This window comes from Lampris incognitus, chromosome 3, assembly GCF_029633865.1.
Source record: "Lampris incognitus isolate fLamInc1 chromosome 3, fLamInc1.hap2, whole genome shotgun sequence".
Lineage (NCBI taxonomy): Eukaryota > Metazoa > Chordata > Actinopteri > Lampriformes > Lampridae > Lampris > Lampris incognitus.
The window spans coordinates 99,369,825-99,386,346 of NC_079213.1; the positions used below are offsets into that span (position 1 = coordinate 99,369,825).

Below are 16,522 nucleotides of genomic sequence, written 5' to 3' on the forward strand. Positions count from 1 at the left end.
AGACAGAGACAGACAGATGGACAGAGACAGACAGACAGAAAGACAAGACAGACAGACAGATGGACAGAGACAGACAGAAAGACAAGACAGACAGACAGACACAGACAGACAGACAGAGAAAGACAGAGACAGACAGACAGCGACAGACAGACAGATAGCGATAGACAGACAGATGGACAGAGACAGACAGCGACAGACAGGCAGAAAGACAGACATCCAAGACAGATAAGACACTTTCAGGACTTTTCAGGAATCAGAACGAAACCACACTGATCTTGGCTCAGTGTTAAAAATGTGAAAAATAGGACAGCTTAAACATGAAACAGGACGGTAACAATATCCAATTTATACAATATACAAAACTATATAATAAACAACATACTGCAAGCAGTAACACGTCACAAGACAACGTGCAGATTCAACAGCGCTGCACAACAGCGTGAAACAAGCGGCACGTTGGCGCCATACAGTTCAGCGCCCCGCCCACTTTTCACCGGAGCGCTTCCGCCACTCCGCCCCGCCGCGGCCTGTTAGAAACGGCACCGCTCTCGGCACGGTGAACGGCTTCACAAACAGGGAAGTGAAAAATAAAAATGACCTTTTGCTGCAGACCGGCGGCTCGCTGGCGTTTGTTGTCGCTGCGGGGCTTGCGGGTGAATCTGCCGGACTCGCACGCCGGCGGAAGCCCCAAGCCGATGCCCCGGGCCGGAGTGCCACCTGTGCGGGCCGGGAGTCATCCTCTGACGGGACACACTCTCGCACACGCCCGCCGGCAGCATTCAGACACGACGGCCTCGGCTGAGGTGCAGCTAAAGCGACTGGATGGGGAAGACGCCGGTAGGGACCCTTTCCCCTCCCCCGTAAATTATAACCGTGCGCTTTTTTTTAATTCATAATTTTCCAGATTCACACGAACGGTACTGACAAACATACCCAGTACTTGCCTACTTGCCCCCTGCTGGGTGCCATGTCATAACACGTTATACCAACATGTGCATGTCGAGTGTGTGTGAAAATCAAAAGCATTCCATGTTTTATATTAGGATAATTACGGTACGTAGTTAATATTGAGGAACTATACCTGTCTCCACTTTGTTTCGGATGCATTTCAATATACAAGTCTCTTAATTCTGTTCGTTCATTTTCAGGGATAGTGGAGGTGTTGATGTGCCGACACAAAGTAAGGAATGCTCTCGGTCACGTCTTTGTGGCACAGGTAAATTGACTTATACTTCAATACCCCCCCCCCCACACACACGTTTGTTTCTCTATACTTGTGGGGACCCCTCATTGACTACGTTCATCCCCTAGCTCTTAATCCTAACCTTTACCCTTACCCTAACTTGAACCTAATCCTAATTCTTTAGCCTTAAACTCAAGTCCTCACCCTAAAATAGACCCTTTTCCTCATGGGGACCCATAAAATGTCCCCACAAGTTAGGTGGTTTCTGGTTTTGCTATCCTAATGGGGACATTAGGTCCCCACTGGAATAGAAAAACAAGCGCGTACACACACACACACACACACACACACACACTAGTACAGCCTCTCTCATGTTTGTGTAGATGAGGGAGACGATGTCCACCCTGTCCCATGACTCGGCTGTGCGTGTGGTGATCTTCAGGAGTTTAGTGCCAGGCGTCTTCTGTGCAGGTAAAACCCGAAGATTGGCTATATGGCATTGTGCATTTGAGTTGAAAGTGTATGTGTAAATGTAGTGTAATGAGTACGTGTTTAACTGTCGTGACGTAGGTGCTGACCTGAAGGAGAGAGCTCGGATGAACAACGCGGAGTCTGACCTGTTCGTACACAGCCTGCGATCACTCATGACTCAGATTGGTAAGGTATTAATCTATTTGCATACAAATGGCTGCCTGTCATTCAGAGAATGCTGAGGCCTGGGTGCTCATGAGAATATGAGCCAATGTGCAACATGTCTAGCCTGTGTTTATGTGCACATGTGAATTTGTATGTTATGTTGGCAGGGGAGGCGTTAAGTTTGAGGAAGAACTCTTGTCTGTCTTTGCTTCTCCCCTTTCTCTCTTTTCCGACTTCTCTCTTTCTTGTCTGTCTGCTCCCCTCTCTCCATCACGCACAGACTATCTTCTTGTTCTTTTCTGTTCTGATAATCCCGCCAAAGCAATAAAACTGTCACCCCTCTTGCTGAAGCATTGGTCTTGTCCTCATTTCACCAGTAAAAACGCGCGCACACACACACACACACACACACACACACACACACACACACACACACACACACACACACACACACACACACACACACACACACACACACACACACACACAGTGTGAATCACCAAATCACAGAGATTTCAGTTTGGGTTTGTGTGTACGTACATATGTACACGGGCTTCACCAGAGACTCCTCTCTTTGTATACTTCTGGGTGCTGTGACGCCACGGCAGCATCGTTGCCCACGCCGACCATTGCAGCGTTGGATGGGGTTGCACTGGGAGGCGGACTGGAACTGGCCTTGGCGTGTGATCTCCGCACAGCCGGTGAGTGATCTCTGAACCTCTGACATTTTAACCCCTAAACCAGGTGAGTCCACTTCACACTCGGGTACACTTCAGTTTGTTGTTCCCCTTTCCCTGAGGTGAAGCGAGATGTAAGGATGGGAGAGAGGATGTCATGTTCTCTTCACAGCTGTTGCCAACCCCATCATATCAGACCAGTGGTTGCCTCAGAGGGGTGGGTGGGATGAAAGGTATGGCAGGTGTTTTAGCTTTAATTCACTTCTAGAGGACATCACAAACTCAATTCTAACAAGTTAGAATGCAAATTCTTGAAATCAGCAGTTTTATTTTAACTAGTGAGATTTAAAACGTTTTTCTCATTCATTTCAATGGGAGGTGTAATTTGACCTAGTTAAAATGCCAATTTCCATTCATCCATCCAGCCGTTATCTGTGCCGCTTATCCTGCTCTCAGGGTCGCAGGGATGCTGGAGCCTATTCCAGCAGACATTGGGCAGCAGGCGGGGAGACACCCTGGACAGGCCGCCAGGCCTTCTGATATCATAATTTAATTTTCTCCCCATGTCTGCGTGGGTTTCCTCTGGGTGCTCCGGTTTCCTCCCACAGTCCAAAGACATGTAGGCCAGGTGAATCGGCCGTACTAAATTGTCCCTAGGTGTGAATGTGTGTGTGTGTGTGTGTGTGTGTGTATGTGTGTGTGTGTGTGTGTGGGCCCTGTGATGGCGTGGCGGCCTGTACAGGGTGTCTCCCCGCCTGCCGCCCAATGACTGCTGGGAAAGGCTCTAGCATCCCCACGACCCTGAGAGCAGGATAAGCGATTTGGATAGTGGATGGATGGATGAATTCAATTTTAACTAGTCGAAATGCCAATTGTTGGTGTCAGAAATTAAATTTTAACTATTTGCAAATCCATTTGTTTATCATAAATACAATTTTCAGTATCAAAGAATTTTTGATTTAATGAAAGAAGAACAAAGAAAAGAAAGCCACTTTATTTTGTAATTGCATTCTTATAATTAATTTGTTCTCTGTATATAAACCATCCTATTGTATAGGAGCAGTGGGCAGCTGCAGCGCCCGGGGACCAACTTCAGTTCTTCTTTCCATTGCCTTGCTCAGGGGCACAGACAGGGGTATTAACCCTAACATGCACATCTTTTCTTGATATCATATTAATGATATCAACAAATGGATTTTCAGCATGTTAAAATGTGATTTCTGATACCGATTTCTGATTGGCATTTCAAGTAGTTAAAATTGAATTCATGATATCAGGTGTCAGTATTTCAATTAACTAGTTGAAATCATGATATCAATAATTGTCATTTTATCAGAAATTGGCATTTTAACTAGCTCAAATTTCAACTCTCATTGAAATTAACGAGAAAAACGTTTTGAATCTCACTAGTTAAAATAGAATTTCTGATAACAAGAATTGGTATTTTAACTAGTTAAAATTTAATTCCCAATATCAATAATAGGCATTTTTAACTATGTAAATCAAATTTCTGACATCAGAAACACACATTATAACTAGTTACAATTGAATTTCCGATATCAAAAATTTTCATTCTAACTAGTTGGAATTGAATTTGTGATATCACCTAGAAATGAATTAAAGCTAAAACGGCCTGCCATAGAAAGGCTGCATCTAAATCCACACAGACTCACATACAGCCCCTGTTTAATTGCTCCCTGTAGGCTAGCGTCTATAGGGTTAAAGCAACACACTAGCCTCTCTCATGGCCTTAATGGGCTACAAAATACAATTATTTTGGCATTGACCTGACACTTTCGATTGAAGGCACTTGCTGTGAGAGAGAGGGAGTAGAGGTCCGGTGTCCTGCTCAGACATAAACCCTTTCACCTTTGAGTTTTGCGATACACTCCCAAGGCCACAATGTTGCCAGATTTACAAAAATACATTTAAAGATCAATGAAAATCATGTTCTACATGCTTGTTTTATTTCACAACAGAAGGGAATGTAAAGTTACCCAGAAATATTAGACCTGCTGCTGTGAATATACGACGAAAGCCCCTTGAGAAACTATCCTCCTGGTTTTCAGCAATTAAGCTATTTCAAAAAAAGTGTGTAACAAAACAACATAGCCCACTGATATGTCAAATAAAGACAAGATGCAAACTCAGAAAAGTGCAAAGACCCGCAGCATGGAAGATTAAATGGTGAAAGCTGAAAGAGGAACCTTGTAGAGAAAGCTTTAGGATGAAAGTAAGAGAGCTGTTGGGAGATAGATTGCCACTAGATTGGGATAGAACAGCAGAAGCAGGCAGGCGAATGCTAGAAAAATCTCAAGGGGGTAAAAAGAAGGGACAGGAAAGTTGGTGGTGGGAGGAAGTAGTGCAGCACTGCATAAAGAAGAAAAAGTTGGCCAAAATGAAGCTGGACAAAAACGAGAATGAGCAGAACAAGAATGAATACAAGAAAGCTAAGAAAGAAACTAAGAAAGTGGTAGTGATAGCAAGGGCAAGAGCATATGAGGACCGGTACAAAAGACAAAGGAAGGAGAGAAGGATATATATGGAATAGTCAGTCAAAAGAGCGAGTCAGAGCAAGCAAGAATGTTGAACAAGTAAAACTGATCAAGGACACAGATGGAAGAGTACTGTCAAAAGTAGAGGATATTTACTGGATATTTACCGGGTAGCATAGCAGTCTATTCCGTTGCCTACTAATACGGGGATCCCGGTTCGAATCCCCGTGATGCCTCCAGCTTGGTCGGGTGTCCCTACAGACACAATTGGCCGTATCTGCGGGTGGGAAGCCAGATGTAGGTATGTGTCCTGGTCGCTGCACTAGCACCTCTTCTGGTTGGGTTGGGGCGCCTGTTTGGGGACTGGGGGCAATAGCGTGATCCTCCCACATGCTATGTCCCCCTGGCGAAACTCCTTACTGTCAGGTGAAAAGAAGCGGTTGGCGACTCCACATTAATCGGAGGAGGCATGTGGTAGTTTGCAACCCTCCTCGGATCAGCAAAAGGGATGGAGCAGCGACCAGGATGACTCAGAAGAGTGGGGTAATTGGCCGGATACAGTTGGGAAGGAAAGGGGGGGGTCCAAAAAAAGAAAAAGATGAGGATATTTTACAGAGATGGAGGGATTATTTCAGTCACCAAATGAATGAAGAGAATAATAGAGAAAGAAGGACAGATGAACCACCAAGGAACGAAGAGGACGTGGGAGAGATTACAAAGGATGAGGTGATAAAAGCACTGCAATGAATGAAAAATAGAAAAGCTGTGGGACTGGATAATACACCAACAGAAGTCTGGACATACTTAGGTGATACTGGCATAGAGCTCCTGACTAGACTCTTCCGCAACATAATACAGACTGGGAAAATGCCAGATAAATGGAGAAAGAGCATAGTGGTACTAGTTTACAAGAAAGAAATGTGATGTTCAAAGTTGCAACAACTACAGAGGGATAAAGTTGATGGGACATACAATGAAGTCACAGGAGAGAGTGATTGAAGTGAGACTTAGGAAGGAAGTGACTATAGGGAAAGAACAATTTGGATTCATGCCTGGAAGAAGTACCACTGATGTGATATTTGTATTCAGGACCTTAGCTGAAAAATAAATTTAAGGACAGAAAGAATTGCACTGCATATTTATTGATTTGGAGAAGGCATATGACAGAGTAACGAGAGAGGAGTTGTGGTGTTGCCTGAGCAAAGGGAGTGGCAGAAAATTACATCAGTATAATTCAGGATGTGTACAGGAACAATAAGACCATAGTTCAGTGTGCAGTGGGAACAACAAGCAAGTTTGAGGTAAAGGTAGGACTGCATCAAAGATCGACATTGAGCCCTTTTCTGTCTGTGATACTGATGGACAGCCTCACAGAACAGCTTAATAAAGAGCCACTGTGGAGCATGATGTTTGCTGATGACATTGTGCTTGCAGATGAGGAAAGGAAAGGTTGGAGAGAGATCTTGAAGATTAGAGAGAAGCGCTAGAGATTAGAGGACTAAAGATCAGTATAAAAAAAAAGACTTGAGTACCTGTGTATAAATAAGCAAGTAGAAAGTCCAGGATTGACCTTAGGAGAAGATGTCCCAGAAGTTAACGAATTCAAGTACATAGGATCGACAATACAGACAGAAGGTGGTGGTAAGAAGGAAGTCAAGAAAAGGACACAATCTGGGTGGGATTCATGGAGAAAGGTAGCTGGAGTACTTTGTGACAAAAGAATGCCGTTGAGATTAAAGGGCAAAGTATACAAATCAATGGTTGGGCCTGCCATGCTTTATGGTATGGAAGCAGTGACAACAACAAGGAGGCTAGAATCTACATTACAGGTATCAGAAATGAACATGCTGTGTTGTACCTTGGGAGTGACTAGAAAAGACTGGAAGAGAAATGAAGAAGTGCGAGCTACGTTCAAGATCAGAGGAATGGATGAGAAGTTGAGAGAGACAAGTTTGAGATGGTTTAGACATGTACAGAGAGGAGGCATAGACTATATAGGAAAGAAGGTATTGGACCGGGAAATACCTGGCAAAAGAAAAAAAGGAAGACCAAGGAAAGATGGAGAGACCAGATAGAGAAGGACGTGAGGAGGGTTGGACTGCGGGAGAGGGATGCATCAGACAGGAAGCTATGGAGGGTAAAAATCCGCTGTGGTGACCCTTGAGAAACAGGGAACAAGCCAAAAGAAGAAGAAGAAGCTGTTTCAAAAAAATCTTCCGGGGGCATCCGGGTAGCATAGCGGTCTATTCCACTGCCTACCAACACGGGGATCTCTGGTTCGAATCCCCGTGTTACCCCCTGGCTTAGTTGGGCATCCCTACAGACACAATTGGCAGTGTCTGCGGGTGGGAAGCCGGATGTGGGTATGTGCCGTATTCGCTACACTAGCGCCTCCTCTGGTCGGTCGAGGCGTCTGTTCGGGGCAGGGGGAACTGGGGGGAATAACGTTGGCGACTCTACATGTATCAGAGGGGGCATGTGGTAGTTTGCAGCCCTCCCCGGATCGGCAGAGGGGGTGGAGCAGCGACCGGGATGGCTCAAAAGAGTGGGGTAATTGGCCATGTACAATTGGGAAGAAAAACGGGGAAATTTTTTTTTCTGGTAATGAATCATTTAATACACTGATTTGACTGGACAGTCAACGAATTGTCACCCTCAGTCTGTCACTTGGTCTGTTTTTTAATAGTTGCCCAACAACATGATGCAAGTTAATGAGCTATCAGTAGAGTCTTGTGAACTAGGGGCCACGCCCCTCCACCAGGGCCACGCCCCCTCCACCTCCTGACAGTTGGCTGTGCCTGATAGAATGCACTGACATTAATATCAAACCAAATGATACCTCTGAAGCTGAAAAATGGCGCTCCTCACATTAATATTCCACATTAAAACTTGTCTGACTGAATTAAAAGCACTGGACTGGATCTTTAACCGTACTGGCAGGTTAGAAGCGTAAGCCTGTTTTTACACAAAGGTTTCCCATTCTTTGATATTTGAGACACAGCTGTCTCACCCTAATTGTCAAGTTTATTTTTTGTCATTTTTTCATTTACATCTTACTGTAGTTGAGAATACTTGGTCCTGTGTCTTAGAAGTAAATGAATGCTGAGAGATTTTTTTTATTGGTAAATTTGACAAATAATTTGAATCCAGACACATCTGCTGAGCTGCTCATTTAACTTTAATGTATTTGTGATTGGCGAAATCAGTCGTGGTGGCTCGATGACTGGTTGAGGTGAGCAGGTGTTTGTCTGTTGTCTCCTGACAGAGGCATCAGTCAGCCTTTACCACCTCCTCTGCTTAATGACACTGCAGCACAGACCTTCAACTGTCCTCTGTGTGCACATGTGAATTTGTGTTTGTGTGTTTCAGCATTTTCTGCACAGATGGGTCTGATCGAGACAACGCGGGGGCTGCTCCCAGGGGCGGGTAAGGCAAACAGGGGTCATACGCTCCAGCTCTCAGACACAGACAAGCTTGTGTGTGTGTTGTTTTGAGGTTTGTTATGTGCGTTGGTTGTTGTGTGTGTTGGTTAAATGCAACTTGACCTTGACCTACTTTGTCCTCCAGGTGGCAGTCAGCGCCTACCGCGGGCTGTCGGCATGTCTCTGGCCAAAGAGCTCATCTTCACAGGTGGCGTTGCACAGCTTTGTTTAGTAACAGTATGTTGCTACTGACTGTTTTGTTGTAAAGAAGATGCTTATGTGATGTCTTGTGATGTACAATATGCTTTTCTTTTTCTGAGATGGTCTGTTTCTGTTCTTTCTCCCTCCCTGCCTCTCTCTGTTATCAGGTAAGCGTGTGGGGGGGCAGGCAGCTCTGGAGATGGGGCTTGTAAACAGAGCCACAGAACAGAACCAGACAGGAGATGCTGCCTACAGAGAGGCACTCAGCCTGGCCAGAGAGATAGTGCCCCAGGTCAGAACAGCCTGAGACACACACACACACACACACACACACACACACACACACACACACACACACACACACACACACGTATGCATTCTGCCACAGCTCTGATACTGATGCATTCCTCTTCAAGGCACAGACCAAATTTTTTTTTACCTCCTCTACCTGGGTTCCCCTCTTCTTTCCTCGCTCCTCATAACCCAACTTTCTCTCCTCTTCACTCCATCATCCATCTTCTCTTCTCTGCCTCATATTTTCTTCCTTGCCTTCCCTTTTCTCTCCTCCCTTCCCTCTCTCCAGGCCTCTGTCGTTCCATATTTCTTTCACTCCAGTACAGATGCCTGCAGTAGGCTGGACCACAGTGGCAGTCAAGTGGAGAACTAGACCACAAATAGTGTTTGCACACATACACGCTTGCTTGCTTGCTGGTAGTCCATCGAGTCCGATGATGACATCCCTCCTCGCTAACGGTGTGTTCTTTGATGACTGTAGAGTTCAATTCTTGATCCACAAGTTTTTTTGCATGTTGGTCATATGAAGTCTGAGTTAGTCGAGGCAGGCATGGTTGTGTCTCTCCTTAGTCTTTTCTGTTGTTTTTTCACATTCCTCTCCATTTCCAGCTGTTCTATACCTCTGTGGCAGATCTCCCGCCAGTTGGAACGGTTGATGGCAGCTTGCTCCAGTCTCAAGGGGTCGATACAACACTTCTTCAGCGATGTTTTTAGCTGGTCTTTGTATCGCTTCTTCTGAACACCTGTGGCCCGGCGGCCTAGATGAAGCTGTCCATACAGAACTTGACGTGGTAGGCATTCTTGAGGCATCCTCATGACATGTCCAAGCCAGCGGAGTTGGTGTTCAGTAACCATGGCGTCTATGCTCTTGCAGTTTGTCTTAGCAAGAATCTCAGCATGAGGAACACGGTCACGCTATGTGATCCCCATGATTCGCTGCAGACACCATATGTGGAACTGCTCCAGCAACCTTAGGTGGTGGCTGTATGTGATCCAGGCTTCACAGCTGTATAGGAGAGTTGTGATGCAGATGGCTTTGTAAATGGCAATTTTGGTGTGCCGGTGGAGGTGTTTGTTTCGGAAGACCTTCTGTTGGAGTTTGCCAAAGGCTACAGAGGCTTGTTTGATTCTATTATGAGTATCGTGATCGGTGTGTCAGCCCTCAGAAAGGATGCTGCCCAGGTATTTGAAAGGTGGAACCACTGACAGTGGTTGGTGTTCTATAGTGAAGACAGGCATAGTGGGTGGGGGGCTGGACCTCCATTGGCATAACACCTCAGTCTTGGTGGTGTTGATTGATAAGACCCAGCCTGCTGTAGGCATTCATAACTTTGGCAAGGATGGTTTGCAGGTCTTCCGGTGTGTGAGCTACAAGAGCACAGTCATCAGCATGCTGTAGCTCAAGGACCTGCACTGCAGACAACTAGATGGTTGCCTGGAATCTTCGGATGTTGAAGAGGTTTCCATCTAGCCTAAAGGCTATTGTGATCCCACTACTGTCTTCCAGATCTTTATGAAAAAGTTTTGTGACACACAGGAGGTAAATGTTGGGAGTACCGGTGCCTCACTCCAGTGTATACTTTAAAGGGCACCAATTCCTGTCTTCCTATGGCCACCCATCATGGAACTGTGATAGAATTTTCACAAATTTGCTTGAACAGCCAAACTTGCTCAAGATTTTCCAAATTAGCTCTCGATTCGCAGTGTCAAAACCTTTGGAGAGGTTGACAAAAGCCATGAAAAGGTCCTGATGTTGTTCGTGGCACTTTTCTTGTAGCTGTCTTAATGTGAAAATCATATTCACAGTACTCTTGTTCTTCCTGAAACCGCACTGTGACTCTGGCAGCAGACGTTCTGTCAAGTGCTTCACCATCCTGCATAGCATGACTTTTGCTAGGACCTTGCCTGCAACAGCTAGTAGGGATAAGCCACGACTGTTGCTGCAGATGGACTTGTCATCCCTATTTTTGTACAGGGTGACAATTTTAGCATCCCTCCATAGTTGAGGGACATTCTGCTGGTCCCAGACCTGCAGGATGTACTGATAGATCATTCTGGTGCACAAATATCCTCCTTGTTTTAGGAGTTCTGCTGAGATGCCATCACTTCCAGGGGACTTATTGTTCTTGAAGGAGTGGATGGCTGCAAGTATGTACTTCTTGAAAAGTTGGTGAGTGGTCAAGGTATGGGATGGGCGGACGAATTGGCAGCTCCTCCAGGATGGATTGGTCGGTTGGTGAGTGCTGGTTAAGTAGGGCTTCAAAATGTTCAGCCCAAGGGTCCGCAGTGGTGTAGCGGTCTAAGCATCAGTTTTGTGTCGATGCAGTTGCCCACTGGGGTCCAGGGTTCACGCCCCGGTCTTGTCAGATCTGATTATGGCCGGACTTGATGAAGCAACAATAATTGGCAATGCTGTCTTCGGGAGGGAGGCGGAGTCGGCTTGTGTTCGTCACATGAATGCGTCTCTGTGTGTGTCAGAAAAGCAGGTTCGGCTTGGATTTGCCTTGTCACGAAAGTGGCGAGGCGTCTCCTTCGAGACTGCCGGCCGGAGAGATGCAGTTGGCGAATGCATGCAGTACAGGGTGGGTGTTTGAACCTAAAATAGGGGTCGATTGGCCACTAAATTGGGAGAAAAAAGGGAAAAATCAGAAATAAATGAAACCCCCCCCCCCCAAAAAAACAAAAATGTTCAGCCCACCTTGCCAGGATCCGCTTTTGGTGTTTCAGTCTGTCCACTGATTTTAAGGTGTGATAGAACAGTTCCTAGGGCCATATATAGTCTTTATAGAATTGTAGAAGTTGTGCATATAATTTCTGTCAGTATATGATTGAATCTTGTGAGGTTTTTTCATTCACCATGTATTTTGCAGAGTGCACACGGTTGTTTGTACCTCCTTACATGCTGTTTGCCACTGCTGCCGAAAGATGGTGCATGCAGGGCAGTTGAGAGTAGCCCTCTGTGCCCTACGCATGGTTTCCAGCAGGGATGTGATGGTGTCAAGAGTTCTCGTCGAACCAGTCCTGATGTTTTCTGGCTCTGTAGCCTATAAAGTCGATTGCAGCTTGATGTAGTAATGAGATTCAGGGGGTCAATTTCTGATCCATGGAATTGTCAGAACTCAGAATGGCCTCAAACTCTAGTGCCATCATGCCTACAGAACAACGGAACTCATTCCGTGCTGGGCTTGACTTCATTTGAGGGGTGGTATGGTGGCCCAGTGGTTAGTGCTGTCGCCTCACAGCAAGAAGGTCCTGGGTAGGAACCCCGGAGTTGTCCAACCTTGGGGGTCATCCCAGCTTGTCCTCTGTGTGGAGTTTGCATGTTCTCCCCGTGTCTACGGTGGGTTTTCTCTGGGTGCTCTGGTTTCCCCCACCATCAAAAAGACATGCATGTTAGGGTTAATACTCCTGTCTGTGCCCCTGACCGAGGCAATGGCAAGACGAACTGGAGTTGGTCCCCAGGCGCTGCACGGTGGCTGCCCACTGCTCCTAGCTCTAGCTACACAGCTAAGATGGGTTAAATGCAGAGAAAGAATTGCCCTACGGGATTAATGAAGTAGTAAGAAAAAAGAAATTAGCATAGTTCAGTGGCGTTTTTATGGGTTTCTTGAGATGCTGTGGGGGGTGCACTTTGATGTGGCGCTTGGTCATGTTCAGGCGGTGATCCATCCAGCATTCTGCACCTCTCATGGCCTGGGTCAGCAAGACATCACTAGTGTCAGTACGTCTTGTTATGATGTAATCATTCTGGTGCCAGTGTTAGGATCGTAGATGCATCCAGGATGTTTTGTATTTGGTCTTCTGCTGAAACAGTGTGTTTGTAATGGTCAGGTCATGCTCTGCACAGAGTGTTAGCAGCCTCAGACCATTTGCATTAACTTGACCAACCCCATGCCTATCCAGTACTCCACTCCTTAAACCATTTTTCTTTCCTACCCTAGCATTAAAATCTCCCAGAAGAAGGATCTTGTCCTTTTTTGGGATACGAAGAAGGGCCTCATCTAGTTGCTGGTAGAAGCTGTCCTTCACACCATTGTCAGATGGTAGTGTTGGCACATATGCACTTAACAGAGTGGCATACCGTGCCTTTGCTAGGGGGATAAGGAGGGTCATTAGCCTCTCACTTAGTCTGGTGGGTGTTTCAGTGAGGCTGGGTAGAATGCTGTTCTTGATTGCCAGTCCAACACCATGCTGATGTTGTCCGCCAAGGGGATAGCCTCTCCAGAAAAAGGTGTACTCTCCTCCTCCTTCTCTCACAGTCAGCGCGGTTCTTCGATGTGGTCTGTTGCCATCATCATCAAGGAGTCCTAACATTCCATGTTGCCAATTTGAGTGGGATCATTTTCTTGTTTTTACCGCAGGATGGAATTCCCAGTAGGTGGAATAAACTACCCAGGAGGTTGGCTGAGTGGACAATTTTTAGGTCACCTTTTCTGGGCCCCTCCCCTATTGGAGTGAGCAGTGTGGTCCCTAAATAGGGCTGCTCAGTCACACGGGGGTCTGCCAAAAGCAGCTGCTACTCAATCTCAGCTGCTAGCGACCATATACCCCATGCCGCTGATGTGCCGGGCTCTGACTAGGAGCTCCCAGGCCAATTCTACCGTGCTCCCGTCGCCAAACACCTCAACGCCACCAGACTTCAACTGGATATAGTACACCATGATCAGAGGTGGAGACCTATGCAAGGAGGTTTTTAGAGTGTCACAGGGGGTGCAGTCCTCAATAGCACTGTCTTTGCCATGACAAGTTGATTCTGGTGGCAAGGGCTTATACCCAGGACAACCAGTCATCCATCATGACTGCAGGAGGCTGCCGGAAACTCCAGACTGTCGAAGAACCACCCAATGTGTGCTGCTAAACACGTTGCTTTTCTCTCAGGGTGTGATCCCCTAGCCTTTGTCTCAATAGACTTCCCACAAGGCAGCGGGGCAGTGGTTGGCCATGAACAGCCTCTGGGGATCACTGCAGCTCCGAGATCCCCTACCAAGTTTGCCTGAGGCCGCGAGGCACCCAGTGACCGTGTGTGGCCACGGGGAGGCCTTGCAGGGGTCTTGGCGAAGGAGAGGCTATGTACTGGTGGGGGAAGGCTTACACACTGGGCTGCTTCCTTGTTCACCACAAGGGCTAGCCAGCGGCAGCAAGCTGTAAGCGAGTGGTTAGAAAAGCAGGCGGTAAGCAAGCATGCATCTTTCATCTAACTACTGCACTAGACGCATCACATCACCCTGTGTGAAACACACACACACACACACACACACACACACACACACACACACACACACACACACACACACACACACACACAGATTAACAGGTGTTTGTATGAAATGAAAGTGAAGCATGGAGTAGGAGGAGATAATATGCGGATTATGAATCATACAAAGATGGACACTGTCTTCTTATTTATTTTCTCTTATCACCAGTCTCTAAAGTAGGTTTGGATGATGTTGGAAAAAGTCATCATTGCGATATTTTATATATTTTTGTAATATGTATTGCAATATTAAAGAATAAAAAGGAGTCCCATAATTTCACCAGATCTATGCAGCTTTTAACTTTTGAAGCTCCATTTGCAAGAATGTATCACTCCTGCAATGATAAAGGTCATTTTAGAGGGGAAGGCTGACCAGTTAGTTGTTAGGTCAGACTAAATTATATTTGTCAGATGCACTAGAATATTTTCGAGAGTAATCATAAAAAAAGCAGCCCTTGCTAGATTTTGTTGTCTATCAAGCGGTAAGCGTTTTAGCCTAACATGACTGATGAGGCCAAATTTGCTTTTTGCAATTAAAAAAAATTTTTTTTGCACAAAAAAGTGCAAATTTGTAATTTGCACACTTTGAAATGTGACTTTCTCATTTGTATATTGCAATATTGATTCTGAAATGATACACTGTTCAGCCCTAGTCTACGGCATCCTAGTACTATGGCGCATTATTTTATTTGAAGGCTATCGGGAAAAAAATGGCATCAGTGTGTTTGACTCCTTCAGACAACCCTGTGTATAATAGAGCAGAAACAGGCTGGCATTACTAAAGCAGTTCTGTGGCAATGACTGTGGTGCTGTTGGACATTTATAATCATCACAGTTAGTTCTGCAAAATCCAGCATGAACCTAGACTGGGTATGCCATTAAACCCAAAGGCAACTAATTCATTTTTATCTGTTTCTGTTGCTCAGGCTCCCATTGCTGTGCGCATGGCAAAAGAGGCAATGAACAAAGGCATTGAGGTAAAGTGTGAATCATAGGACAACGTTTCAGCAGTGTTATGGATGATGACAGTGATTACATTCTGTGCACATCTCTCAGGTGGACATCTCCTCAGCAATGGCAATAGAGAGGATGTGTTATGCCCGGGTAAGAGTTTATATGGTTACTGGATTTTTTTTTGAAATAGGATTTTTTTGTATTTCCAAAAAATTCCAGACCCTGATGTGCTGTACAGTGTCACATCTGCTTTATTCTTTTACGCATGGGAGCCCTGTTTCTGGTCAGATAAGTTGACTTCCAAGTCGTGCTATCTTGGGAAGCCCAGTAAAAGCAGTGCACATTATCTGTTAGAGTTAAACAAGGTTTTTCTGTGACGCTCAGTGCTTGACATTTTTTGATGTGGGCTGTCACTACTCTCACCACTGCAGGACGGTGGCTGAGGTCAGCTTGTCAGTGCGATTGTTACCAAACAGTAGCTTGTGTCCTTTCCTTTCAGGTCATCCCTACACGGGACAGACAGGAAGGTATGGCTGCCTTCATTGAGAAGAGACCACCACGATACACTGGAGAGTAATGGACCTTTGTTGACAAGGAATTCAGCGGACAGTGTGTTTCCCATATCAATGCACATATGCACTACTCTAACCTTAAGCCTGATAGACAATTAATTTGTATTTTTAATTTTTTTAAACTTTGATATACTTTATTAATCCCCGTGGGGAAATTATGCTCTGTATTTAACCCATCCTAACTGTGTAGCTAGGAGCAGTGTGCAGCCACTGTGCAGCACCCGGGGACCAACTCCAGTTCGTCTTGCCATGCCTTGGTCAGGGGCACAGACAGGAGTATTATAACCCTTACATAGTACATGTCTTTTTGATGCAATTTTTGCAACAAAAGAAAAAAATGCAATTTTTGATTGATTGTGCACATCCCCGTGACTTGTCAAAACAGGTCATGGTGAGTTCTCAGGGATGAGTGTTTGGTCCTGGTAAGGGCTGTTTTTCATGTCATCCAAAAAAGCTGTGTAATATCTGACAAAAAATGTGTATCAAAAGGACTTATTTGGTCTGTTTTTCCTTTGTTTCGCTTGGGTGAACTTTATGGGATCAAGTTTCCATAGCTGCTAAAAAAACACTAAATAAACAACCACATCCAAGGTTGTAAGGTAGCACGCACCAATTTGAAAAAGGACAGAGACAGTGCCTCATTTTCACCAATTTATTTTGGCCAGCAAAACATGCTAACGTTTCGGCCTACTGCTACAGGCCTTCATCAGAGCATGAGTGTAACTAATGGCATGTTATCTATATAGGGCTTCATAGTGGTCACATGATACAGGACATGAAATGGTCACATGACAGGTCAGCAAGGTCATATGCAAAGGTTACATGGTCACATGA

General features: G+C 45.5%; 2 protein-coding genes across 3 annotated transcripts in view; one reads left to right on the forward strand and one right to left on the reverse strand.

The window, feature by feature from the left end:
* The window catches only part of LOC130109519 (leucine-rich repeat-containing protein 52-like), a 54,871-nt gene extending 54,223 nt beyond the window's left edge, over nt 1-648 (reverse strand). Inside the window, exon 1 of the transcript XR_008810007.1 lies at nt 599-648. The gene's annotated coding sequence lies outside the window, so the exon portion shown is untranslated. The remainder of the gene's footprint in view (nt 1-598) is intronic.
* Nucleotides 526-16,243, forward strand: echdc2 (enoyl CoA hydratase domain containing 2). Of its 2 annotated transcripts, XM_056276447.1 has the most exons (11): nt 526-837; nt 1,149-1,216; nt 1,567-1,654; nt 1,754-1,840; nt 2,428-2,520; nt 8,361-8,417; nt 8,559-8,621; nt 8,782-8,906; nt 15,089-15,139; nt 15,219-15,266; nt 15,616-16,243. In XM_056276447.1, the coding sequence occupies exons 1-11, from the start codon at nt 594-596 to the stop codon at nt 15,691-15,693; spliced, it is 1,002 nt and encodes a 333-aa protein (XP_056132422.1). In that variant the 5' UTR covers nt 526-593; the 3' UTR covers nt 15,694-16,243. The 2 variants fall into 2 exon arrangements, with proteins under 2 accessions (XP_056132422.1, XP_056132423.1); XM_056276448.1 differs by lacking the exons at nt 15,089-15,139; nt 15,219-15,266; nt 15,616-16,243 and adding an exon at nt 9,198-9,341.
* Nucleotides 16,244-16,522: the final 279 nt, after the last annotated feature.